Source organism: Aythya marila, assembly GCF_965140915.1.
Source record: "Aythya marila genome assembly, chromosome: 4".
Classification (NCBI taxonomy): Eukaryota; Metazoa; Chordata; class Aves; order Anseriformes; family Anatidae; genus Aythya; species Aythya marila.
Window position 1 is genome coordinate 65,083,899 of NC_139045.1, and position 25,579 is coordinate 65,109,477.

Genomic DNA, 25,579 nt, shown 5'->3' on the forward strand with positions numbered 1-25,579 from the left:
GGGTTTCTAGGTTTCTATTTTCCTGTTTACTGTGAAACTTTTTCTGGCTAACAGGTGGTTTAGAGATTTTACCTAACTTGGTACAGCTATTTCCGTAGCCTGCCCATCTCAGATTAGCTTGAGAGTCATTTTTTTATGTGCTGCTATTAACGAAGGTAGTCTAGAATTTGTCACTACATTCAGATGAAACAGGAAAACATTTCTGTAAGGCTATCAAAAAGCAGGTAAGCATCTGTCATCCTTTTAAAGGGTTTCACACAAAAGGCTTCCCTTTTACTGTCATGGTGTGTTGGGGAAAAGCATGCTGGTACAACTTGTACTTCAAAGATACCACAACCATTCTTTATTGCATTCTTTATTTACAAGAGATTGTAATTAAAAATACTGAGTCATTCAAGGACTTTGTTAAACTTTTCTTCCTGCAATAGTAAGAGGATTAGGGTGGAAAAGTTAAAAAAGACTTTTGTTTTTAATTCTTAGTTGGATAGGAAAGGTTTTTTTTTTTTTTTTTTTTTTTTTTTCCTCCATGCCCTCTTTTTATCTCTATTTTATCCAAATATTCAAATATTAAAAATAACATTCTAGTTTTCATGCTAAAACCAGTACAGTTAAGGGGATAAGGTATCAGATGGGGGTTGGAGTCTGTTTCTCTTGCATAAGTGCTTTGTCCTGATCTTCAGCTTTTCTGTGTGAACTTTCTCTGTCTCTTTACAGTAAAAATAACTATTATCTCATTTTTAAAACGTGTTATACAATTGAAGCTTTGGTATTAGAATATGATTTATGATTGGAGCCAAATGGACTCATCACTCTTGCTATGGGCTATTACATTATTTCAGTTTTGTATTTAATTTTGTAATCCATTGGGTCTTGGATGTTATTCAGTGTAACATTAGGTTACTGCCACAAACATAAAGTACCGTTCTGTTATCATAATTATTTTGAGTAATCAGCAAATAACTTCTCTCCTGATGCTATTTTTCTTTCCAAAGGAAGCTGGCCAAGACCCACAACAATAATGATATTGTTTAATGTGAGAACAAAATATAGAATGGATGTTAAACTGTGTGTTTGCAGATGCTGTCTGTTGCGCAAATGTTTAGCTCTGTATTCCATCATGTAATTCACATGATTTTTCTTTTGAAGAACATGAATCCAACAACAGATAATATATTGAAGTCTATTTATTATAGAGCTAACTGTTTTTTCTCCCTGTTTTTGCAGATGTTGACTTACTTTGCTGCATTTGAGGTATTCTTTGAAGAAAATCTGCCAAAGCTATTTGCTCACTTCAAAAAAAATAACTTAACTCCAGATATCTATCTTATTGACTGGTAAGACATTGACAGTATAATTACTAATATGCATACTAGCTTATAGCTCCATGTCTTATTCTTGACATAAGCTGGCGTGGTTTGGGCTGTTGCAGTATTCTGTTGTTAAGATAAAAGCTTTAGCTTGTGTTCAGAATTTGTCAATCCACATCATTCCCACAGACTTACAGAATCATAGAATCAGAGGATGGTTTGGGTTGGAAGGGACCTTAAAGCCCACCCAATTTCATCCCCCTGCCATGGGCAGGGACACCTCCCAAGGCTGTAAGTTGCAAAGAAAACAAGCACCTAGGCTTTTGGAAGGATCAGCAATGACTCTTGGGAAGCATTCTACTTGTATGTTCAGTGGTCTCAGATCCTCTTTAGAGGGTCCCAGCACAGATTGGTTTTAATTACTACAGCTATTCCACTCAGTAGACAAGGAATTTGGTGAAATTCCTCTTCTTTTTAGCTCTATTGTAATTACAGCCTTACAGATGAAAAAGACACAGGTCTTATTTGCAGACCTGTCAAATTTCATCGTGATATTAGGTACTCCAAATTGAGTATTTGCATTTGTGCCTATCAGGCTTGGGTTTGGAGGCAGCTAAAATGTCTCTTCTCAGCAATCAATAGTTTGTTGTCAATTTCAGGAAGATACGAAATCTTTTTTTGTGCAAACTGGCTTGCCTTTAAATTGTTGACAGCTTCTTCTGTTGTCAAGTGTTTGACTAAATACTTTCAGTAAAAGACAAAATTCCCAGTAGCAGCAGGTTTTTTTTTTTTTTTTCTGAGATTGATAAGTTGATATTTCAGAAAATGTTTTTGACTGTTAATCCATTTCTATCGGAACCAAGCTCTCAATGTCCCTGTGATCTTTCAGAGCTTGTTGTTAGCACTGATCATGTTTCTGATCCATTGAACAGAAATCCCTTTGGAGTTGTTCTGTCCAGTTGCACAGCTCGAAGTTTCACTAGGTGAGCTTTCTCAGTATCGTGGAGTGCCTGAGATCACCTGGTCCGAACCCAGTGCTGAAAGCAGCGTCAGCTATAGGAGGTTACTCAGGACCTTGGCTAGTAGGGTTTTGAATATATTCAAGGATGGAGACTCGGGCAACCTGTTCCAGTGTTAACCACTGTCACAGTGAAGTTTTTCTTTTCTCATGTTTAAATAGAACTTCCTTGGTCTCAATTTGTGCCTATTGGCTCTTGCCCTTTAACAGGATATGACTGTGAAGAGTCTGTCTCAATCTTCTTTACTCCCTCCTGTTGAATATTTTTACACCTTGCAAGCCATCTCCCTTCACGGCTGAACAGACCCAGCTCTTTCAGCCTCTCCCCGTTTATCAGATGTTCCGAGCCTTTAATGACATTTGTGGCAAGCTGGACTTGTGCCAGCCTGTCTGTGTCCCTTGTGCTGGCCTCACCAGTGCTGACAAGAGAGGAGAGGTCGCCTGCCTTGGCCTGCTGGCAGTGCTGTTCCTGCTGCAGCCCCGGGGGTTGGCATTGTGTGTCCCCAAGGCACATTACCAGCTCATGCTTAACTTCTTGTCCGCCAGGATCTCCAGGTCCTTTTCTTCAAAGCTGCTTTGCAGCCTGTTGGCTTCATGTGCATTCTAGTGCCTGGGCTTTTTTTTTTTTTTTTTTTTTTTTTTTCCTGCCCAGCTGCAGGATTTGTCATTTCCCTTTGTCGAACTTCACGAAACTCATTTTTCATTTCATGAGACTCAGCTCATTTCTCTCATTTCTCCAGTGTGTTCCTCTAGAGCAGTGGATTAACCACTATTCCCAGTTTTGTACCACCTGCAAACTTGCTGAGCGTGGAGTCTGACCCATCATCTATGTCTGTAATTAAATTACTTGAAAGTATTGGCTGAGTATCAAACCCCGGAGTACTGTAGCAGTGTTCTGGCTTGAAATTTTAGTTTGTGCCACTGATTAATAACTTTCTGAGCTTGGCAGTTCAGCCAATTTTGAGTCCATCTCACTCTTCATTTACCTAGTCCATACTTCATCAGTTCATCAGTCAGGATTTTATGGGAGACAGTGGTGAAAATCATTCTAGAATCGAGATGAACAGTATCCACTCCTCATCTACCAAGCCAGTCATCTCATCATAGAAGCCTGTCAGGTTTTTCAGGCAGTATTTTGCCTTCAGAAATCCATACTGACTTCTCTCAATCATCTTTTTGCCCTTGATAAGGTCGCCTAGTCCTCAGGAACCTCTCCAAGTCACCATGATCTTTTTAAGTATCATTGAGGGCGGCCTCACAATGACACCAGACAGCTTCCTTGGCACTCAGGGGTTTCTCACCAGGGCCCATGTGTGTGCCCAGTTTGTTTAAGTGTTCTAAACCGAACCCCCTCTGCCCAGGGTAGAGTTTCCTTGCTCCAGACTTTCCCACTGCTCTGAAGGATCTGGGATTCCTGAAGGCAAGTCTTCTCAGTAGAGACTGAGGTGAAGGCAGCAGTGAGTAGCACAGCCTTCTGCATGTCCCACTTCACCAGCTTCCCTGTCCTGTTAGCAGCAGGCCCGTGTTTTCCCTAATCTTTTTTCAGCTGATGCACCTGTATAGAGCCCTTCTAGTTGTCCTTAACAGCCACAGCCAGGTTTAACTCCAGCTGGGCTTTGGTCTTCCTAATCTCTTCTGTGCGTGCTCAGACAGTGTCTCTGTATTTCTCCGGCGACATCTTCCCCTCCTTATTCTTTTTGTATGCTTTTGTCAGGAGCTCCTTGTTCATCCATACAGGCTTCCTGCTGCCTTTGAGTTCCTTTCATGTGCACATCCCTCTTGCACAGAGCGTACTGTTGCATGGGTTTTGTTTGACTTTGCTGTTACACTGGGATTACATTTTAATGCAACGTGAGTAGGGGAGTGAGGAGGAGTGTGATGGATAGGCTCATTTCTCCCAGCATGTATAAATGCTATCAGAACGTTTTTTATGACTGAAGGCTGAGAATATAAACTGAACTGGATTTCTTTACTGCACAGCAGGAAAATGCCAGAAAAATGCTGGAATAGGATAGAAGGAAAGGAAGAGGGCAGGGGTTGGTATATCCAATGACAAGAGGAAAGATGTTGAAACGATATAAAACCTCAGGAATGAGGACTACTTACAGTAGTCCTGTCCAATCCTATACTAAATTTCTGCACATTTGTCTTGAGCTAGTCAGCTTGTCCAACCATGTCTTCAGTCTTGTTAGGCAGTGGGGTTGGTGTTCAGCTGTGTGAGATTTTGGTATGATATTTAAATGTATGTGTGTATGTGTATGTATGTATTTATACATATAAATATGTCTGAATATATATCTATATACCCTATCCTTTGAAAATCCTTTGATCCCATAGGAAGCAGATTTAGGTCTTTTTAATAGCTGCTGGAAATTAATGAGAATTGGAGTTTATCTCTGCTGTCCCTCCATTATAGTTAGTAGGGAACTAGCCAGGAAGTAATATAGGAAAGATGTAAGGGAAAATGGGGAAAATGGTCACTGTCTTTGCAAGTGAGTACCTATTAAAGCAAAGGACTTTTTAAAATTTCGTTTCTAATGTTGCCGGTGGCTCCTGAGTGACTGCCGGTTTGACAAGGAATTTGCTGTAATATTGATAGTACTCTGTGAAAAACAAAGCTGTTTGTGGAAAGAAAGAAATTTCAGTTCTGTTTCATTCAAGGAAGAATACGGTGAAGCCTTGCTTGTGCAACTCCACGCCCAGTGAATTCTCTCAGACAGACAGACCTCCTGGTTGTGGGTAAAAATCTCAGAGAAGCAGCCTTCCCCTGACAACATCACTTTTATTTAAATGCATGTTTGCTCTGAGCTCCAGAGTGACGCCTGCGTCTATTCCGGTGGCTGGCATGGTTACTGTGCAGGCATGTGTGCAGCAAATCTCAGCTGGTGCCAGCTCTGGGGGGACTCCAGTAGCCAGCGCCGCGCAGCCCAGTTGCTGGGAAACCTCCTGCAATTGCAGTGGGATCGACTGGGCTCCTTTGTGCTCCTCCGCGTAGCCGGTGCCGCAGGGAACGGCGCTGAAATTGTTATGCCCAAATCATTTGTTGGAGGGATACGTGCCAAGGAAAAAGCAACACTACGCAAGTGATGTAATGCTGCTGTGGGCTTTCTTGGGGCTGGCAGGGGATTTAGGGAGTGCAGCTCCCCTGCCAGTTCACTGCCTTCTATGACAGCAGGACGTCAAGGGCATAAGAATTTAATTAAAAGGTACAGCAGAATGATTATCGGCGGCTACCTGCCACAAGTAAGGCATCTCTTTCAAAAAGGACCCATGTGCTTTGGGCTCAAATTCCAACTGCTGTTTCTCCTAGTCAAAATTCAAAAGCTAGACTTGCTTTTACGTTTTTTTTTTGAAGAATATAAAGAGAATCGAGTATGTAAGGGCTGTAAAGAGCAACGTGCAGTCAGGTTCACACAAAACAGAGAGGAAATAGTGTGTGAATAGCCCGGTTTTGGCCACTCAGCACTGTCAGCTGATAGACCACAGGCTCTTCTGAGCAGAGCAGAATGTGGCTTTACAAAGGACACACATGGTCTATTTATGGCTTGCTGCTAATATACAAATACCTCTTCATTCCCACTCAGAAAAATGATTTGGGCAATAATTACAGCCCAGGGCTTTGTTTGTACCGATGGCTAACCCAGTGGTTCTTTAATATTACATTGACTGTGATTGTGCTCTGCGAACACGAACTTTCTATTGACACCCTGTACTTGCTATGATAAAGGTCCCAGCTGTTTTGTTTGTGTGGATGTTTGTAGTGAGCACGTCCAGTGAAATATTTATAGGCTTGCTGTCTGTCACAACAGGAAAAACGTAATCTGTGTCATGCCAGTAACAGCTCACCCCCAAAAAGTAAAGCTCAAGGTTACGGTTTAAGTGCATGCTTCCTTTTCAAAGAAAAAATGGATCAGAAGCCTTGAAAATTCTGTCCAAAGGTTTCTCGTTACCTCCTAATTTCTTGATTTGGGGTTGTTACAGACTCCAAAAAATTAGTCTTCACCAGAATTTACAGTGCGCTGATCCTCATGTCACTGCGGGTTAGAGTGAAGTCAGGTGAAGCTCTGCATTGCCGTGTAGCACACCTAGGCAAGAGAACAGGGCTTTTTGGGTGCTTCTGACTTGGTGAAATTCCCCAGAAACTAGCACAGTATTTGTACTGATGCGTTTTAGAATGGAATCAAATTTATGAAGTTGCTCTGTTGCAGTCAGTTCAGCATGGTACGTAATGGTGACCTTTTCCTTACCCCTAAAAGGGGCAAAGTAAATGCTTCTGATTTCTTCAACTTCAGTAATTTTAAAATTGTACTAAATCAACTTAACACTCTTACTCCAGTAACTCTAAAGGTGCTAACGAGAACGGTTCTCGTTATATAATAGTAGATGTCTATAATGCCGCTGTGCAATGAAGGAAAGCACCAACTCTTAGGAAGCTGTAGTCTTTGTCTAGCAGATGTAGGGGAAATAGATAAAAAGGTAACAGGTAAAAAGTGGTGTGCCAGGATAAAGCAGAGAGGATCCAAGAGTAAATTTAAAAGCTGAATTAGTTTGGCAGTTTCCACAAATGGACTCAGAAGTTGAAGAAGTATTTTTGTGCTGTTGAAGATGAGCACAGCAATGTGCAGGATGAGAATATATTGGATCTGGTTTTCACTGGTGGTGTTGTGCCTGATTTGTCAATCCAAAATCTGGCACACCTGCCTTCAGCACTCTTGCTAACAGTATCTCCTGAAGACTTTTTAATTAAAAAAAAAAAAAGGGGGAGAGGGGCTTAAAATAGAGCCTATGATGATCATGGTAACAATGCTTTCTTGGTAAGATGATGGTCATGTGCTTTCCCTGTGAGCAGCACACTAGCCAGGATTTCATGTGTCTACCTCAAAGTACGCATTCATCATAAGCAAGGCCGGGAGCAGCAGGAGCATCTATTCAGTACTCATTTTTTCCCTCTTCCATACAGATAGCAGCCAGAACCCTGCGTATATGTTTCTTTGACACTGGCCATCTCCGTGCTTGTTAACTGCGTTGTCTGCATCTTGGACTTCAGCGAGTTGAAAGAGAGCAGCAGGCAGAAAATCACCCTGCAGTCCGTGCAGGCGCATCATGTGCAAGCGGTGTGCTAGCGCTGCTGAGAGCTGCTGCAGCTGCTTTATTGCTGCAATAAATTTCAGCTGGCTTTCAGAGCGGTAGCTCGGATGTCTAATAAAAATGTCTTTCTGGAGGAAATGTTTTAAGGGAGCAAATCCTGGATCCGTTCTTAGCAGGAATGATTCCTGCTGTTGTGTCGTTGCTTGTTCTAGGGGGCCCAATCTCCATCCGCAGGGCTTGCTGCATTTAATTCCACAATGGTATTAATGAAAGTTAATTGCTTTATGAATTTCTTGCAAATTGCACTTCCGTGCAAATTATGAAGAGATCAGCGTCAAACACCTTATTTGACATGACAGCTTTTTTATGTGGGTAAATCTTTTCCTACAAAAAGCGGTGTTCTAATAAATAGATGTGACTATTTCTTCTGACAGTTAATTTTCTGCATAGTTGCGGATTTAATGCACATGGGTTATTCAGGTTAGGTGTGAATCATGACAGAATAATAGCTTTTGTGAATAAAAACGGAGCAAAAATAGAGGCATTGTTGGCTTATGTTGAGGCAGAGCTAGCTGCTAGCTGAGTGTTTGCCTACCACTTGGTGACCAGGAAAGTATTCAGCTGAATTGCTTCCTATTGCACTGGTCTTTTTAAATGGAAAACCTATTGCTGTTTCCTGTGCGCCTGGGTGTATAGACGAAAAGTTGTTATTCTGCTGTGCAAGTATTCTGCAGCGAGACATTTTTATATGGGATGTGACTGTACAAAGATGCTGAAAGTATAGACAAAGTCTGTAAGTCAGCATGTGCTAAGCCAATAACCCAGAGAAGCTGTTACCATGCTATTCTTCTACATTCAAATGTTTGTATGTGTGTATATATACATGTTCATATATATATATGTGCGTGTGTGTATATATATGAGTAATAGGTGGTTGTGTTTTTTTTCAGTCTAGACTCTACCACTTTCTTAATTCAGCTTTTTTGGAGAACAGAATTTTCGCGATTTCCACTCGATATAAAAAAATATTGCTATGAAATGTAAAAACAGAATGAAGTGAAACAGTGCAGGATGCTAAACCTTCAATGTACCTGTCACCTGAATTTGTGCAAATGGCTTACTCTCTTATTGCTGCTTGTAAAATATAAAATTTTTCTATTTTCCTAAAGTGTGCCAATTCAGAGAAGTGTTATACTTGATGGGACATCATTCAAATAATCTGATATAGTAAAAAGCAAATATTGCAGAAAACCTTTGATGATTAGAATTTGCTTGGAAAATTAATTGATTTATATTGTGTGTGTGTGTGTGAGAGTCTTACATCTCCATTCCATTGTATTTTTTATTTAAACCAGAATTTCTTAAATAAAAAAGGAGAGGATGGGTACGTGTGTGTGAAATCTTAAGCACAAGAGAAGTACTGTAAGATTGAGCGTACCTGAAAATAAATTTTGTGTTAAAGGATAAGGGAAGGTTGTATTTATAGCTGAGGTTTTGCTGACCTCTGCTGGAGAAGGAATTATTTGCAGTTTTAGAGAGTGCAGCAAAATGTTCTGCAGTGCATATGTGAAGAAAAATGCGGCTTGGAAACCCAGGTGATGGTGATATGCTGTAATTGTTGTGTAGTACAATTTTGTATTGTTTCATGTGTTGCTATGCAGCAACTAATAGAAGTACTTCTGAAATACAAAGGGGATATTCATATTTGAGAAGCGTCAAACTTGCTAGTGAGCAGTCTGTACTTTTCTGAGCATCCGAGACATTTTTCTCGTCCAGTAACTGTGAAAATTTTGCTCTGTTTTTCAGGATATTCACGTTGTACAGCAAATCTTTGCCACTAGACTTGGCTTGTCGTGTCTGGGACGTGTTCTGCCGCGATGGAGAAGAGTTCTTATTTCGTACAGCCCTGGGAATATTAAAACTTTTTGAAGATATTTTGACCAAAATGGACTTCATTCATATAGCCCAGTTTTTAACAAAGCTACCAGAGGACTTACCTTCAGAAGAATTCTTTACATCTATTGCTGCCATTCAGATGCAAAGTAGAAACAAAAAGTGGGCTCAGGTAAAGAGGATGTTATCTTGGATTGTCAGATGAATGTACGGTGCTCATGAAGAACATTTTACACCTAGTGTTTGATTTTGTGGGTAGGTGGGACTGCATAGCTTGCTCTGTGTGTTTAGTGTGTGTTCAGGTGAGTGGATTGCCTGAGGTTTTTGTTCCTGGTTCAGATGGTTCATTTTCTTTGAACATGTCCTGTGTGGATGACCATCACATACCAAATAAATTCTCAGCCTACTGCTGCTTCAGATCTTTGCAGAGATGGGGAGATAGGAGTCTTATTCTGCCAAATACCCCCAGGTAACCAGCTTTCAGCTGTTTTCTGCCAGTGCTTTTCAGTCTGTGATAACTAAAGGTTTAGTGGTGATCATCACAACAGGACAAAGACTTCAGAAATAATTTAGCCCTAGCAAGCCCTCAGTCTTCTTATCAGCTTCATTCTGACTACACTGGAATTTACCAGATTGTTTTTGCTTGCTGTGGCAAACTGAAGAAAAACTGCTGCTGAACTGTGGAGCAAATAGATGTGAAAGTAAGCTGGCTCACTGTAGGGTCGGTATTGGCTGACATCTTACCTACCTTGTTGACTCCTGCACCAGCTGCCTTTCTTCACCAGCTAATTCCATTAATGAGTAATTTTCTATCAGGAAAGCCTCTTCACTCTCTAGCCATCGTTTTCCAAGCCAGAAGTGGGTAGGAGCTGACTGGGATGGCCTTTTACCTTTTTTCGGTCTTAAGAGTTCACCCGGATGAGTTTGGACTCAGAAGCCTGAACTTTGCTTTTCTAGGAAAGGCTTTTGGTAGTGTGTGACTTGGCTGCAGAGGTGGACAACATCCACCCAGGATGTTGGAGAGGTGAGGCTGCAGTTGCTGTGTTCCCTGGTTAGGTAATTATTTTTGATTACAAGTATTTTGGTAGAAGTTAAATACTTTGCTGTAGTACCCATTTGTGGTTTCTGGGTTTTTTTTGTTTTGTTTTGTTGTTTTTTTTAGGGAAATAACTTTTCAAATTAGCAAAACGAATGTCGAATGTGATGGATGTTGTACTTCAGGGTTAAACTCTAGGCAGACTGACTGACCAGGGGCACTAGTTTGCAGAGGATGCCAAATGCTCTTTGAGCTTAAAAAAGTGGGGTTGCCCCATCTCAGCATCATCTCGTTTGGTTACAGTAACTGTCCTGCATAAACAAGCAGCATAACTTGAGCTGCTGCTGCTTTGTTAGGAGTGTATTTGAGTGTGTAGAGCTAGGAAGTCAAATTCAGACTCAGGTGTCAGCAGTAGGTATACTTGAACCTCAAAAAAGCACTGAACCATGCACCTTGCTGTACTCCAGTTATTCTGGTGTTGGTATCCTGCGTGTCACGTTCTGGGATGATGCTGTCCAGAGATTACGTTTGTAGGACCTCATTTAAAATGTTGCAGGCTGTTTATTAATCCTGCTTCCCTTGTCAGACAGGCTGGTGGTGTTTTCCATCTCACTCCGTTTTCTCTTGGTCATTCTAACAGCGTGATCAGGAAACTAAAGACTAAAGGAGACCAGCTGAATGATAACAAAGAGTGTGGGTGTCAACAGGAAGCCTGCAAGTTCTGGTTTTCTTCTGGAGTTGCAACAAGGATCTCCAGGGTCTTGTGCCAGTACAGCCTTAGTCTGAACTGAGCAGCAGTCATATTCATGGCTTTGGCATCAGGTGTGGAGAAACAGCTTAGGCTATTGGCTTAGTGTTTCTGGAATTTGTGCTTTGATTTTAGCTCCATCAAGTTTTCCAAATAACTAAGGAATCCGAGCTTTCTGTCAGCTGGCTTAAGGTCTATGTAAAATGCTTTTCTGGATCAGTATTTTGGTTTCACTCTCAGACTCCTTAAAAAGTTTTTTTTTTTTCCATGAAGAACATTGTTCCTATGGCACTTCAAAGTCTCGGTAAGCTCATTTGATGGAGTAGCTGTTGATTTATTCAGAATATCTTTGAGCAGGACCTTGCTGAAATCTCTCCAGTTCTGGAAGCTGTCAAACAGCCCGCCAGCAGCAGCTCCGTTCGTGCCTCTGTTGAACACCTGTTGCAACAGCTCGGATGCTTTTGCTTTGAAATGCAGGCAGTGTTATGGAATTGCTCTGAGTGATTTACACCTACTTGCTGTTAATTCTGATGATGCAGAAGTTTGTTTGAAATTGGTCAGAGTTGCTTGCCTGTAGCTGCAGTTCTTTGAGAGGAAATGTCCTGAAGTACATCGGTTCCCGGGCAGATCCTGGGGCTGCTGCTGTGCTGCAGGGGGGAGTAACCAGAGGGCAGGGAGCTCATGCTGCTTGAGCAGCATGAGGAACTGGTGGCAGTGTGCTGTCTGCAAGTCTTGAGGGCTAACAAAATTGTGCATCGGATAATAGGAAATAAAAGTTTTCGATCTGAATGCAAATGGTGATTTTTTGCTTCAGAAAATCACAGAAACAGACGTGGGGACAGCAACGTGATCTAGGCGAGCACCAGTCAGTGCTATGGGAATTCTGAACAGGCTGCCCAGTTGCTGTGGTTTCAGACAGTTCATTTATCCTGAGAATTTATAAATTCCCCTCAGGCAGCTTCTTTTGGTAGTGGTACACTTGTGTAGTCTGGGTAAAAATCCCACATCCAGGCTTCAAGAGTGTGTGTGTGTGTTGGGGAGAGATTGAACCATCATTAAATCCATTCATATTTCCCATGGCACAAGGATGGTCTTCAGCAGAGAGGTTCTCAGCTTTGAGAACCTGTAACTAGATTTAACAGCTAAAATAGTATTGCTCAGGGGTAATGAAATCAGAAAGTCTTTGGACAGGGATTTATTTGTAAACCTAATACATTTTTTCTCTCTCATTCCCTGAAATGTCTAGATACTGGCTGCTCTGCAGAAGGATAACCGGGAAATGGAAAAAGGAAGCCCTTCACTCAAACGTTAACTCCGGCTGCCTCCAGGAACTCAGAGGAAAAGATGGGAAGTGGCAAAAGTATTGGATAGTGTTTTGACACGCGTGAGCCTGCAAATCAAAGTGTTACTTCAGTTCTTTTTCAGTAGTAGGATAGCCTTAAAGGGGAGAGAGGAAGAGAGGAGAGAAAAAAAAAAGGAGGTGGGAGGTTAAAACCTTTGTAAGTGAAACCTAGGCTTAGCCTTAAACTTTTAGCAGAGTGAGCGTTTGCAGTGGACAACGATACACATCAGGTGTCTGATGAGGGCAGTAAAACTAAGCACCATTAAGGTTTCTTTCCTTTTTTTCACTGATATTTTAAAATACCAGGCATTCAGCACTGTCGGTTGCTTTGAAAGTTGTTCCCTAGTTTTGTTGTTAGGCAGGATGTTTCCCATACCCCTCACAGGAGCTGGATCTGGGTTTTAAATAACTGGTGCTGGAATTTATACTTAAACGATGTAAGGACCATTTCTGTAGAAATGCTTCTGTTTTTATAGGCTGTAGGTCCCATTTACCAAAGAGATCGTGTAGACATAGAACTACATTCCATTCTTTAAGGAAAAATGTTAACTTGGAAAAGAAGTCATGCTAGCAGTGTAAAACCAATTATTCTTCAAGATGCCTTGGAAATCCGTGTTCCAATCTGGATGCACATGGAAAACGTTTTTTCCAGCTAGATCCCAAACTCACCAGGTGTGGGTCTAGCATGGAGCTGGCATTATTTCCCAATTGTACTGTCTTGCCTCTGTTGAAACACGAGGGCACATACTAGTAACTGTATGCTTCCATGTCTCCCTCCTCTGGGCAGTGCTGCTCCAGGGTGTTCCTGCCTACCAGCAGGAACTCCTGTGCCATCTGGCCAGCTGATAAAACCGTGGGCTGGGCAGATGAGAGGTAGTTGAAAGGAATTTTTATGGGTACTTGAAACCCAGCTCTGCTCGCTGGCAAAACCGAGAAGGAAGGGCACAGGGGAGGAGTTCCATAAGCCAACACTGCTGCTGAAAAGAAAAGCTTACAGGGAATCTCTTGAGGTTGCTGCTGCCGTAGTGGAAAAGCGTAAATGGAGCTGAACTTGATGTGGTAATGAGTAGAAATTTATTGGGGAACGTGTCAGACAAATGCTGTCAGGACAGGTACAGGCTGTCATTTCCTAGCGTTGAAGCCAGCCTCGAGTAGAAGTGAGCAAGTCACAGAGAGCCAACAGCAGATGCTCAGTTGTTACTCCGCTCGGGTTCCCTCTGCATTCAGATGAATGTTGAACTGTAAATCATGAGTGCCTCTGATTTACAAGAATGTTTATAGTGTAAAATCTGTTTTATAAATAATGGCTACCATTGAAAAGGGAAACTAACCGAAGCAATATTTGTGTTAACTGTCACCGGGAATTACTAGCTCCTCCAGCTATGTGACCATAGGCTTCCCAGTGCTTTTCAGTCTGTTTTATGCCGAGCATTTTGGCATTGTCTGAATAAAAACATGAGAATAATAGTTGCACACTGCTCAAATCAACCTAGACTGTAAGGGATGCAATCAAAAGACTCTCCTTTAGTACAACATTCTTTCTGTGAGTGGTACTTTGACTGTAACGTTAAAAAAGAGCGAAAGCAAGGTTTCTTGGTTAACTGTTTGAAGACTCCTATCACTTTGGAATACATGTAATGCAAGTGCAGCTTGCAAGTCTGTTACCTCATTGGCCTTTTTTCCTGTCCACTTCGTGTACCTGGTGTAATAGACGTGTGTATTTTTTGTTGGCCATCTGAATTTCTCCAAAAGGCTTCTTCTGGGCCATCGCTTACTGAAAACAGACATCAGGATGTTGATATGAAAACCCGTTAATTCTCCCACGATTTGTGTAGCTCTGGTCCTTTAATGAGCGGTACTTGTACGGTACATTGCTTTGACGTGCAATAGAAAGCTGGAAGGTCAGTAAGTGGTTTTATTGCTACTTTTACTACAACAAATACACCTTTTCACAAAGGGTATGAGAGGCCTAACATCCCCAACATTTGCACTATGCTTTTAAATGATGTATTAAACACAGAGACAACTCTTTCCGCAGCATACGTTTTTTAGGTGGTACTGTAACTGGCTTTGTGATTTAAGTCCTCCCTGTAACTAGGTGTGTATTTCGTTTTAAACCAAGTCTCGAAGGATGGCTCGCTTGTCTGATTAGAATATATTCTGGAGCCAGTAGGTCTGTTTTAGCCATCTGCAGCCTGTTCTCGTTTTTTTCTTCTCAGTAACATGTTGAATGTAAGAGTGGAAATGGGCATAGTTGTGGGAAAAGGCCTGCTGCAACACCTGTGCACTGTTTGTTACTTGCAAACGTAATTATTTTGTTCAGTGATTTGATCTTTCTGTTTTTAGAAGATGTATATATTTTCTAAATGATTTCTTTGTGTATATAAGGTATGTTCTTTAATGAAGAAAAGCAATGCAATAAGGAGCTTTGCACAGTTTGTTTTCAAACAAAATGCATTTGAAAAAAAAAAATCACTTGCCTGAAGATGCAATTGTTTCAACTTGTCAGTACCTTGATTTGAAAATAATGCTTGAATTTTGATAAAAACAGAGTTGAGTTGTAATGGCTTAGAATTACTTGCCACTGAGCTTTTTAAATTTCTTGCAGCATACCAAATCTCTTGATTATTAAGGAGGGTTTCTGTAATAAATTCAGGGATTGCATAAAAGATTTTGACAACTTAATTTTATTGTTTGGATGCCTGAGGGCATCTGTAACGTGATGCATGAGATTTTCTCCCATTGAACAGGTGTCCCCATCAAAGCAAACTGTTTTATGTTCTTCATGGGTTTAAGGAAAAATAAAAATGCTGCAATACATCAGAAGGCTGCAACTGTCACTGCACGTGCAGCAGGTGAGAGAAAACAAACAGAAAACTTCAACCAGGTTAGGAATTCTGTACAACCTGCACTTTATTGTAAAGCCGTTCCACAACTCCAATCCGCAATCAATCCATTAACGTATTTCGTTCAGTACAGACTTTTATTTGGAGAGGTACCTTATAACAGCTTCTTTTGAATGTTTCAAAAACTAGAGTGACATGTAGAGAACTGTTGATACATCCCCTGTACATCATGTTCAGATTGTTTTTATGTAGTTACATGTTTTGTTTAGATACGTGTATCAAACTGGAACTTTTTCAACTGTAAATATATGGTTTTATTAAATAAAGTCATGTAAAGTTATCTTAAATCACCTGTTGTCAGCGTAATTCAGAAATTAATACTTTCTTTGTTTTAAAAGAAGAAAACATGGTTTATTTTGTTCCATAATCGCTGGGTGTCTTTGTGCTCAACTTAAGGTGGTTTTGCTTTAATTCTTACGTAAACCTAACTTCAGATATTTGAGTGGAGAAGCTTCCCATCCCTTAATTATCTGGAAAGGGGTTAAAATACCAGATAAAAATAGAACTTAGACACGAGCTGGGGAGAAACTACCTGTGCAACAAGACTGCAGGGGAACATAGTCAAAGACTTGGCTGCCACTGTTAGAGTTTCCTCTGGGAAACGCCTCTTGCTGCCTCGTACTGAAGTATCTTCCTGTTGGATTTGCTGGATTAGAACATGACATCAAAATTGCCTTATGTGAGCCTATACCAACTTGAAACTGGTAGACATTTATATTAGATACATTACAGGAATTGCATAAAATTGTTTAAAGCTAGATTTTCTTACTTGTTTTCCCAGTGCTAATTCCAATCTGCCTGAAGACAGGTAATACTGAGATTAGTAGATAAAATCAGATTTATCTTGGCTACTTCCTCAACAGATTGTCTTCCTATGTTTTCAGGAGGAAAATGGAGAAATCTTTGATCCTTATACCTTTGGGGTGCTTTGGAAGGCCAGCATAGCAGCAGGTTATCTCAGCAGCGCAGGACTAAGAAAAAACCCTGGAGGCAGTGTGAGGATCAATGTCTTAATAGTATGTTTCAGTAGAAACCCCATCTCAGGGACATGGAATATGCTGTCAACTTCATTCGCACCTTAAATTCCTGTCTTTCCAGATCTCAAATGTGCAGCAATGAAAAGCACCCGAGATGTACTTTCCTGCTCCTCACTCCCTTTACCTGTGTATGCTTGTTGCTTAATCTTTAGGAAGTTAAGAGAAGGTTTCCTTCCATCTCTTAAGACAAAAGCAGGAAGAAGTTCAAGAATTTCCCTGGCAGGAATTTGTAAGTAATAAGATAAGAGTTACTTCTCTTAGAGACATGACTGCTAATCATCCACTAGTATTTATGGAAGCAGTTTCACGGAACATTAAGAGGCGACTCAACCTGGGCAATAACCAGTCTTTTCAGCAGGAGAAAAGTCCCATTACCAAACGTGAGGTTATGGTGAGGGGTCATTATTTCTAATGTCTTTTTTTTCTTGATAAATGGCTGGCAGTTGCACTTGTGTCCTTTTACTATCCAGCAACAGATAGATATGCTGGCATTTTGTGAAAAGTTCCTAGTTGTGTATAGTCTGTCTTCATAAACAGGTTGTGAGCTACTAAGTTAGAGAGTACTTGACTTCTTTCTGTTTATGGAATAGTTCAGCAAAACTGTCAGGACCGTAGAAGAATATAACCAGAGTGCTTGGTGTGACTGCACCAAGTAAGAAACCACCGATCTCTTTGAAGACTGCCATTTCTCTATGACAAAAAAGAACAAAAAAAAGTAAGTTTCAATAGCGTAATAACCAATTATGTTCTGGCCTTTAACTAACTAGAAAGTTCAGAAAACCTAGTTCATTTAAAAGAGAAAGGAATAAGTTGTTGGGAATGTCTTTACGTGCTTATCTACTTTTATCCCCTTGCAAGTGTATTCAGTGCCCTGTGTGCTTTGTGTAAACACGTATGCAACTTCAGGACTGGGACCCGCAGCTCAAGTACAGTTTAGCAATGCTGGTCCCACAGGGTGTGATGCCAGCCTGTGGTGGGAGACCAAAAGACTCCGCTCCTCCTCTTTCCCACTGGGATGTAGCTGCTTTGCTGCAAAATTCACAGCCTTTGAAGACTTGTGTCTGGGCCTTCCATACCTAATTCTGACTAAAAAGATCTGGTCTGTCTAAGCAACGTAGAAATGGATGGAAATGAACAATTCACTAGGTTCAAGAATCAAGCAATAACTGGGCTGCCCATCAGCTGGTTGGTTGCAGCTCTTTCAGGAAGGAGAACGTACTCATCGCAACCCTGGCATTTTACTGGCCCAAGATGTTTCTGTATTCTCGACATCATCCCCTGCCTTAGTGAAAAACGATGCTGCCCTCGCAGCAGCAAGAGCTGCAGGATGTAGATAAGTCTTGTAGATGCTGTTTTTCATGTGTCTTGTGGGAATTTTAGGAATATGCCATTTTGAAAACAGAAGCTGCTTCCTGGAACTACAGCTGTGTGAGCTGTATACACATACATGCGTGAACATTTCTCTTCCCCTCCTTTTTCTTCAGTCTTCTGGAATTCTGACACTACAGTTGAACAGTGGAGAGGGGACAAAAATGGTGATGGGTTCATGCTGCTCCATATCTTGTCCCACACCATGACATGTCACACACAAGGCTGAGGGTCCATAAAAGCTGAAAGACCAAGTAAAACAAATAATAATAATAAAAAAAACCACCAGACCTCTAGTTCTGAATAAGAGTGATGTATATTTTTAAAGTAGTAAAAATTTCTTCTTGTACGCCACCAAGACAAACTTTGCAGCCAACTGTATTTACAGAATGGGTGAGGGATTTGGTGCTTCTGCAGTGTGTTGGCTGTATGCGAGGCATGCTGGGTTTTCACAGTATGCTTCTCTGTTCAGTGCTTGGCCACATCTATGAAGAGTAACCCTTATAATTAATTATTTTTAATCCAGGACCTGCCTAGAAGGCAGGTAGTTTTGGCTTACAGATGAAGTTCATACTAAAGTGTAAGAACCATAGTGGGGGGTGGTAGAAGCAAGGTTTGAATCAGTGTGGTGAGTGCTCTGCTTAAACAATATTGCCATGGCCTTACAGGACCAAGCACAGGTGATTTCCCCGAAGTGTAGGCTTTTGACTGGTTTTCTTTTTAAAAAATAAGTGAATCGGTATATGGTTTCATTCAGAAATGAGTACTATAATCACTTACTACCAAGTATTGATGTCATTTAGAAAAGTCTTTTTCAGGAGTACATGTGTAATACCTTCCCTAGGATTTACCAAAAAGAAGTATGTTAAAAATGAGAACTACAGAGAACTCCTTGGCGTATATCTTTGCCATGCTTTCTTTGCCTAAAAAGGTAGAACTGAATTGGCTTCCCTGACTTTTTTCCTAATTTCCCTACGTGTAAGGATCAGGCCAGTGTGGTGACATTTCAGGGTTTCCAGCTGCTGACGTAACAACTCCAGGGTGTCCACCTTCTCCTCAAAGTCCCAAAGCAGCACCTCATTTCCAACCAGCCCACGTTTCTGCTGCAGTTTCAGGGTGTTTGCCCGCAGCCTGTCCCTGGCCTGTTTCTTTCTGGTGAGGAAGTCTCTCTTCTGTGACAAGAGGATGTCAATGTCCATCAGTTCGGCTTCTCTGACCTGGTTCTCAGCCTCCACAAACCGTAGTTTCTCCCTGTAATGGCTGAGAATGTGCACTGCCGTGGATACCTGTGCTTTGAGCTTCAGAATTTCACCACAGAGGTCATCAAACTTTTCAACGAGCTTCTGATTCTCTTTCTTCACGTATGCCAAGTCTGCGAAACTCTGGCCTTTTAACAGCTCTCCTTGGGCTTTCAAGACCGCTTCAAGGTTTTGGATTTCAAGCTTCACCTTGACGTTTTCCACGCGGACCTGGAGGGGCAGAAATGAAAGAATGATTTAATTTAATCCTTGTCTTGCTTGTGGTAGAAGTGCTTGGGGTTAAAGTCGGTAGTGACAAGAGGAAAGCTTCAAGGCAAGATTTTATGATTCTGTGGTGCCAATGGAAGTCAGCGCCCTAGGCGTAAGAGGACAACCCCGTCCTTTTCGGAAACTTGAGCAGCCCAGGGGTACCCAGAGGTACCCAAACTCTCCTCACCTCCCTCACGGCTCTCTCCTTGACCTGCTCCTTGACCAGCACGCCATCCACCACCTGCACGGCCGCCGCCCGGCCGCCCAGCCTGTTGCCGAGGGCTCGGAGGGCCAGGGCCTTTTTGCGGTGCTGGAAGGCCTCCCACTGCTCCTCGGCCCGGGCCTCGCTCTGCCGGCACGTCCCGCTGCGGGCTCTCACCCGCTGCTCGCAGGCGGCCTGGGCCCGCTGCCGCACCTCCCGCAGCTCCCTCAGCTCCCGCAGCCGCTCCCCGTAGGCCGGCGCCTGCCGCCCGCCTCCTCCCCCCGCCGCCGGCCTCTCTCCCTTCCTGAGCCTCAGCAGCTCTCCCAGCCGCAGCTGCAGCAGGGCGCCCGCCGGCCGCAGCCGCTCCCGCTCGCTCGCCAGCCCGCGGTGCTCCTCCAGCAGCGCCGCCCGCTCCCGCTGCTCCTCCGCCGGGTCGCCGCCTTCCTCCTCCTCCTCCTCCTCCTCCTCCTCCTCCTCCTCCTCCTCCTCCTCCTCCTCCTCCTTCTCCTCCGAGGGTCCCGGTGCGGCCCCGCTGGCTCCGGGGGCGGGCGGCTCTGCGGCCGCAGCGGGACCTGAGGGCTCCGCCGGCACCTCGGGGGTGCCGGGGGCGGGCTCCGGGACCGGCCCCGGCGGCTCCTCGGGTCCCGGCTCCGGCGGCTCCGTGGGTCCTGGCTCTTCGGGTCCCGGCCCCTTTAGCCCCGGCCCCGGTGATTCCTCCGGCCCCGGCTCCTCGGGCACCGGCTCCTCCGCTCCCGGCCCCTCCGCTCCTGCCCCGCCGTCTCCCGGCCCCTCCACCCCCGGCGTGTCCCCGTGCCCCATCCCCGCCGCCATGCCGGCCTCCCCCTGGCTTCCCCCGTCGCTATGGCAACGCCTCAGAGCCCCTCCCTTCACCCCTTACCCCCGAAGCCCCGCCCCTTTCCTTTACCAACCACTCAGCAGCGGGGTCGCTCGGCGCCCCCTCTCCGATTGGCCTCCGCGCGGGCGGTCGCCTTCCCCTCCGCCAATCGGCGCCGGCCTCTCTCCTTACCCCCGCGGCCCTTAGCGGCGGGAGAGCCCCTCCGCGATTGGCTGCGGCGCGGCGGTGAGGAGGGGGGGGAGGAAGGCGGGCGGGGCGAGGCGCGCGCGCGGCTGGGCGGGGGGAAGAGGAGGAGGAGGAGGAGGAGGAGGAGGAGGAAGGCGGGGGGGAGGGGGGGGTAAGATGGCGGAGCTGGGCAAGAAGTACTGCGTGTACTGCCTGGCCGAGGTGAGCTCCCTGCGCTTCCGCTGCACCGAGTGCGCCGACATCGAGCTGTGCCCCGAGTGCTTCGCCGCCGGCGCCGAGATCGGGCCGCACCGGCGATGGCACGGCTACCAGCTGGTGGACGGCGGCCGCTTCACGCTGTGGGGCGCCGAGGCGGAGGGCGGCTGGAGCAGCCGCGAGGAGCAGCTGCTGCTGGACGCCATCGAGCAGTTCGGCTTCGGCAACTGGGTAAGGGCACGGCCGGCCCCGGGCAGGCCGCGCTCGGCCCCGCGCCCGCCTCGGGGGGTGGCTGGGGGCGGGTAACGGGCAGAGGGGGCGGCCTCGGAGGGAGCGGGTGGGTGGGCGCCGGGTGGGTTGTGCGGGGGGTGGGGGGCACCGGCCCGGGGGGTGTTCGGGGAGGGGTTGGATGTGGTGCCTGGGGACACGGTGGTGCTGGGGGTGGACCAGGTGGTCCTGGAGGGTGTTTCCAACCTTCACCATTCCATAACTTCGTGATTCTGTGACGCTTTTTGAAACTCTTAAGGGCTATGATAACTGGCTCATGTAATAACAAACTAATTAGAAAAATGCCATGTTTCTTATTTCTGTATTGCTTTGAAAGTACTCTGGGCGCGCTATAAACGAACAGCCCCCAACGAGGCAGTGGGCTCAGCACTCACTGGGACCTTGCAGGCACTGCACGGTGGCAGCAAGGCGACTTCCCAGGAGAGCAGCGGATGCCCAGCAGTTACCACACGGATCCAGTGCCCGGGCAGTGCTCCTCTAACCAGAGGCAGACCCGAGGCAGCTTCCCGTGCTGATGTTCGTTGTGGCCTTGCACATTCCTGATGCTTGTGTCGTGGCTTGCGTGCCCTTGTGCACTTGTAAACGCTTTCCTGGACCTAAACACGTGGCAGCGTGTCTCATTTCAGTACTGCCACAACAGTTAGGGTATTGAGGGTTGGTTTTTGAGGGAGGGGGAAGAAGGAGTGCGTGTTATACCTGGGGTGTAACAGGTATCACATCACTGCTCCTCCTCGTCTCCCTGCAGGAGGACATGGCTGCGCATGTGGGAGCCTCCCGCACGCCGCAGGAGGTGATGGAACACTACGTCAGCATGTACATCCACGGCAACCTGGGCAAGGCCTGCATCCCCGACACCATCCCCAACCGGGTGACGGACCACACGTGCCCGAGCGGCGGCCCGCTTTCTCCGAGCTTGACCACGCCGCTCCCGCCGCTGGATATTTCGGTGGCCGAGCAGCAGCAGCTGGGCTACATGCCGCTTCGGGACGACTACGAGATCGAGTACGATCAGGATGCCGAGACTCTGATCAGCGGCCTCTCGGTGAACTATGACGACGACGACGTGGAAATAGAGCTCAAACGAGCCCACGTAGACATGTACGTGAGGAAACTCAAGGAGAGGCAGCGGCGGAAGAACATTGCACGAGACTATAACTTGGTGCCCGCCTTCCTGGGGAAGGATAAAAAGGACAAGGAGAAAACGCCCAAACGAAAGATCACAAAAGAAGAGAAGGAGCTGAGGCTGAAGCTGAGGCCCCTGTACCAGTTTATGTCCTGTAAGGAGTTTGAGGACTTCTTTGAGAACATGCACAAGGAGAGAATACTTCGAGCGAAGATTCGGGAACTGCAGCGGTATCGCCGCAATGGAATCACCAAAATGGAGGAGTCGGCAGAGTACGAGGCAGCCAGGCACAAACGGGAAAAGAGGAAGGAGAACAAAAACATAGCCAGTTCCAAGAGGGGGAAGGAAGACGGTAAAGAAGGTGAATTTGCTGCCATTGAAAACCTGCCTGGCTTTGAACTCTTATCGGACAGGGAAAAAGTGCTCTGCAGCTCTCTAAACTTGAGTCCTGCGCGTTACGTGACTGTGAAAACCATCATCATTAAAGACCATCTTCAAAAAAGACAAGGAATCCCTTCAAAGAGCCGCCTTCCCAGTTACTTAGATAAGGTACTGAAGAAAAGGATTTTAAACTTTCTAACAGAAAGTGGTTGGATATCCCGAGATGCTTCATGAAACTCTTCCGAGAAATCGCGTCAGAGGCCCCATTGCAGCTTCAAGGACTCCGTTATTTTTTTCCTGCCCTCCCCAAAGATACAGAAATTTTCTCATTCAAAACAGGCAAAAAAAAAAAAAAAAGGCAAAAAAATCCATAATGTTCATGGTCCATTGTTGAAGTAGACTTTTGCTTTGGATCATGAGAAATGCTTACTCGTGACACTTCTCAGTTAGATTTCGTTACTCGTTAGAGTGCTTTGCTTTGGGTACATCGTTAGAACAGATCTCTTCCATGGGAGCTCGCTCAAGTCCGATGGTCCCAGGGTAGACCTGTTGTTGGACAAACGAGTGTCAGTGTAGTCCTTGCTTTCTTATTTTTTTTGAAGGTGGGAGATGGTTTCCAGCAAACGAAATTGTTTTCTCCCCGTTGTTTTTGGCATAATGCTGGCAAAGCGGAACTTAGGAAAGTCCTAGGCTCTCAGGCACGGTGAGCAGGGATCTGTGTGACCGCTGCTAAGCTGTCAGAGCGTTCTCCTTAGTAACTACACCGGGGTGGTGGGACAGGGGGCGAGAGGCTCTGCAGGGAATAGGGCAGGGATGAGCTGTGCTGGGGGGCGGGAAGGAAGGACGGCGGTAGGTGAGGTGCCTTCGGGTGCTTGTGCTGTGGGAAGGGTTGCGGGAGAGCTGCCTTTGCGCCCAGCTGCTCTGGCTGTAGGTTTGGCGTGAATTGTTGCCGAAACACCCCACAGAAAACTTCAGTGCTACGTAGCAAAGCTGCAGGAGTGTGAGGCAGCTGTGGTGGTGCTCTGCTCTGGGGTCAGCGCCGCTGCAAAGTGTTGGGTTCTGGCCAGAAAGGCGGTGCAGGTGAGCATGCAGGTAACTGCCTCACAGCTTTTGGGAGCCTCGGGCAGCAAAAATCACTGTTAGCTCCTGCTGGGGGAGCCTCCTCCTTTGGTGCCTGGGGTTTCTGAGCACAGGTGGGCTGAGGATGCGTAGCTGCCTCCTGGCTTTGGTCAGGAGCTACCTTCTCAAGCTCCTAGTGACCCCCGAGATTGGTTTTTAGAAACAAAACTAAGTGGTTTAGATCAAAACACACAGCTGCTGTGCTCCTGAAGCACAGAAGTGTAACTCGAGCCATTCCATGCGTCTCGTTGCACACACTGTGAAATGCACTGGGCTAAATGTGCTGAGGTTAAAACCATCAATGTGCGGCTGGCAGAGCGGTGGTGTCAGCGTGCTGCAGGGGTAGCGGTGCGCTCGGCAGGGCGCTGTGAACTGTCAGAGGGCTGCAGAGCGAGCCGGGTGCCGGCAGCAGGCGCGAACTTGCAGCGTAGCAGAGCGCAGGGCGGCACCGCCTGAGCCGCAGCAGTATGTCAGCAATATGTGCTGAGTAAAGGAGCGATGTTGAGGGACAACTAGGAAAGGATTCTTAGCCTCACTTCATTCTTAAGGTCCTGTGCTGGCATTTACCCAAATGAATAATTAAAAAAAAAAAAAAAAAACACACACAAGTTGATGCTGTCCAGAGCAGGAAGCGGTGACGGAGAGGCCAGCTGGGCAGCTCTTCTGGAGTGCAATGTGCCAAAAAATGGAACCTGACAGAGTTCAGAACAAATGCACGCACTGGAAATGCAATCTTGTGTGGCTACCTTGGGCTGTAGTCAGTGAGGATATCGTGAAACCTTAGAACCGGTATTAATGCTGCACCTTGCCAGAGGCGCGCTGACCAGAAGGGGTCTTCAGTTAGCAGAGCCAGCAGCGTGAAGGCAGCGTTAGCAGGCGGTTCAGAACAGAGGGTACAGATACAAAGCCAGCATTTCCAAGGAGAAACACAAAACCAAACTCTAGTGCCTTTTTCTTTTGAGCTTGTGATATTCTGTCCCTTGGAAAAGGAAAGGGCTATGTCCTCTCTGATGTCACTTCTTGTTTGGCTCACCTGTGGGCTCCCTGAGGCAGACCCGTGGCAGGGGTGTAACTGCCCGCGCGTGCCGAGCAGCTTCACCAACACGCGCGTACAAAGAGCACACAAGCCAAGTTCAGAAGGTGTAAACCAGGATTTCCTCTGGCCTACTCCCGTGGAAAGGAAGGAATCCTTTCTAGGACTGTAGTTATGCAATGTGGTTCTTCCCGCACCCCGTTTCCCAGCTGCCATAACACTGGTGGTGGTCAGGAGCCTCAGCTCTGTGTGGCTGGGAGCTTAAAAGAATTGTGGGTCTTCTGATTTTTTTTTCTCAAATATAACTTTTATATTTCTATAGTGCTTCGGCACACCTAAGTCTAACTGAAGCAATAGCCTGATGCCAATCTGAACAATAACTTAAAAAACAAAAAACCTAGGCACCAATGAGTCATTTAAATGCTGTAGAAATTAATTCTGTGCTTACACTTTGCTTAATTCCTCAGCCCCTCCAAAATGTTTCTTTGGTGCTAGACGTAACTTATTGAACATCAAAATGAATGTAAAATAAAAGTATTTTTAATGTATGAAATATGGATATCAATATTTATTTTATACTTGCAAGCAAATTCAAGGTGGTAAATGTTTGCTTTAGCAAATGCTGCTCCCTTGGAAAGGGCTTCCCTAGAAGCAATGTCTCAGTGTCAGCTGTGCTTTTAATTTTAAAGGTGACTTGCACTAGAGGATGCTGCTGTTCCATATTTTCATGTGGAACCGATTTAGCCTAAGCATTCCTTCGTTATGAGCTGCTGTTTTGTTTTCTTCAGTTGAGATGCAGTTATCTTAATCCAGCAATTGACTTGAGCTCTGCTGCTTCTCTTGTGTGGTGAAGGGGCTGAGAACAACCACGGCAAATGCTCTTCAGCTTGTCTTTATCAGCTTGTGTTTATCAGGAAGCCTTTCCTGTAGTGTACAAATACTCCA

The 25,579-nt window shown here is 45.1% G+C and overlaps 3 protein-coding genes across 5 annotated transcripts in view; 2 read left to right on the top strand and 1 right to left on the bottom strand.

Annotated features, from left to right (window-relative positions):
* TBC1D14 (TBC1 domain family member 14) overlaps window positions 1-15,718 on the top strand; it is a 64,930-nt gene extending 49,212 nt beyond the window's left edge. For 2 of the 3 annotated variants that reach the window (XM_082760374.1, XM_082760375.1), the window contains 3 exons: window positions 1,225-1,334; window positions 9,220-9,478; window positions 12,337-15,710. In XM_082760374.1, coding sequence (XP_082616500.1) covers window positions 1,225-1,334; window positions 9,220-9,478; window positions 12,337-12,402 — 435 coding nt within the window. In that variant the 3' untranslated portion in view covers window positions 12,403-15,710. Of the gene's footprint in view, window positions 1-1,224; window positions 1,335-9,219; window positions 9,479-12,336 lie in introns of all 3 variants that reach the window. The other variant, XM_082760373.1, reaches the window with a different exon arrangement.
* A 2,247-nt stretch (window positions 15,719-17,965) lies between these two features.
* CFAP184 (cilia and flagella associated protein 184) lies at window positions 17,966-20,284 on the bottom strand (the record flags this gene model as incomplete). Its single annotated transcript, XM_082759591.1, has 3 exons — window positions 17,966-19,212; window positions 19,439-19,939; window positions 20,045-20,284. The coding sequence occupies 3 exons, from the start codon at window positions 20,282-20,284 to the stop codon at window positions 18,667-18,669; spliced, it is 1,287 nt and encodes a 428-aa protein (XP_082615717.1). The 3' UTR covers window positions 17,966-18,666.
* A 358-nt stretch (window positions 20,285-20,642) lies between these two features.
* On the top strand, window positions 20,643-23,277 carry TADA2B (transcriptional adaptor 2B). The gene is made up of 2 exons (XM_082758938.1): window positions 20,643-20,921; window positions 21,724-23,277. Exons 1-2 carry the CDS (start codon window positions 20,652-20,654, stop codon window positions 22,714-22,716), a joined length of 1,263 nt encoding a protein of 420 aa, XP_082615064.1. The 5' UTR covers window positions 20,643-20,651; the 3' UTR covers window positions 22,717-23,277.
* The last annotated feature ends 2,302 nt before the right edge of the window (window positions 23,278-25,579 follow it).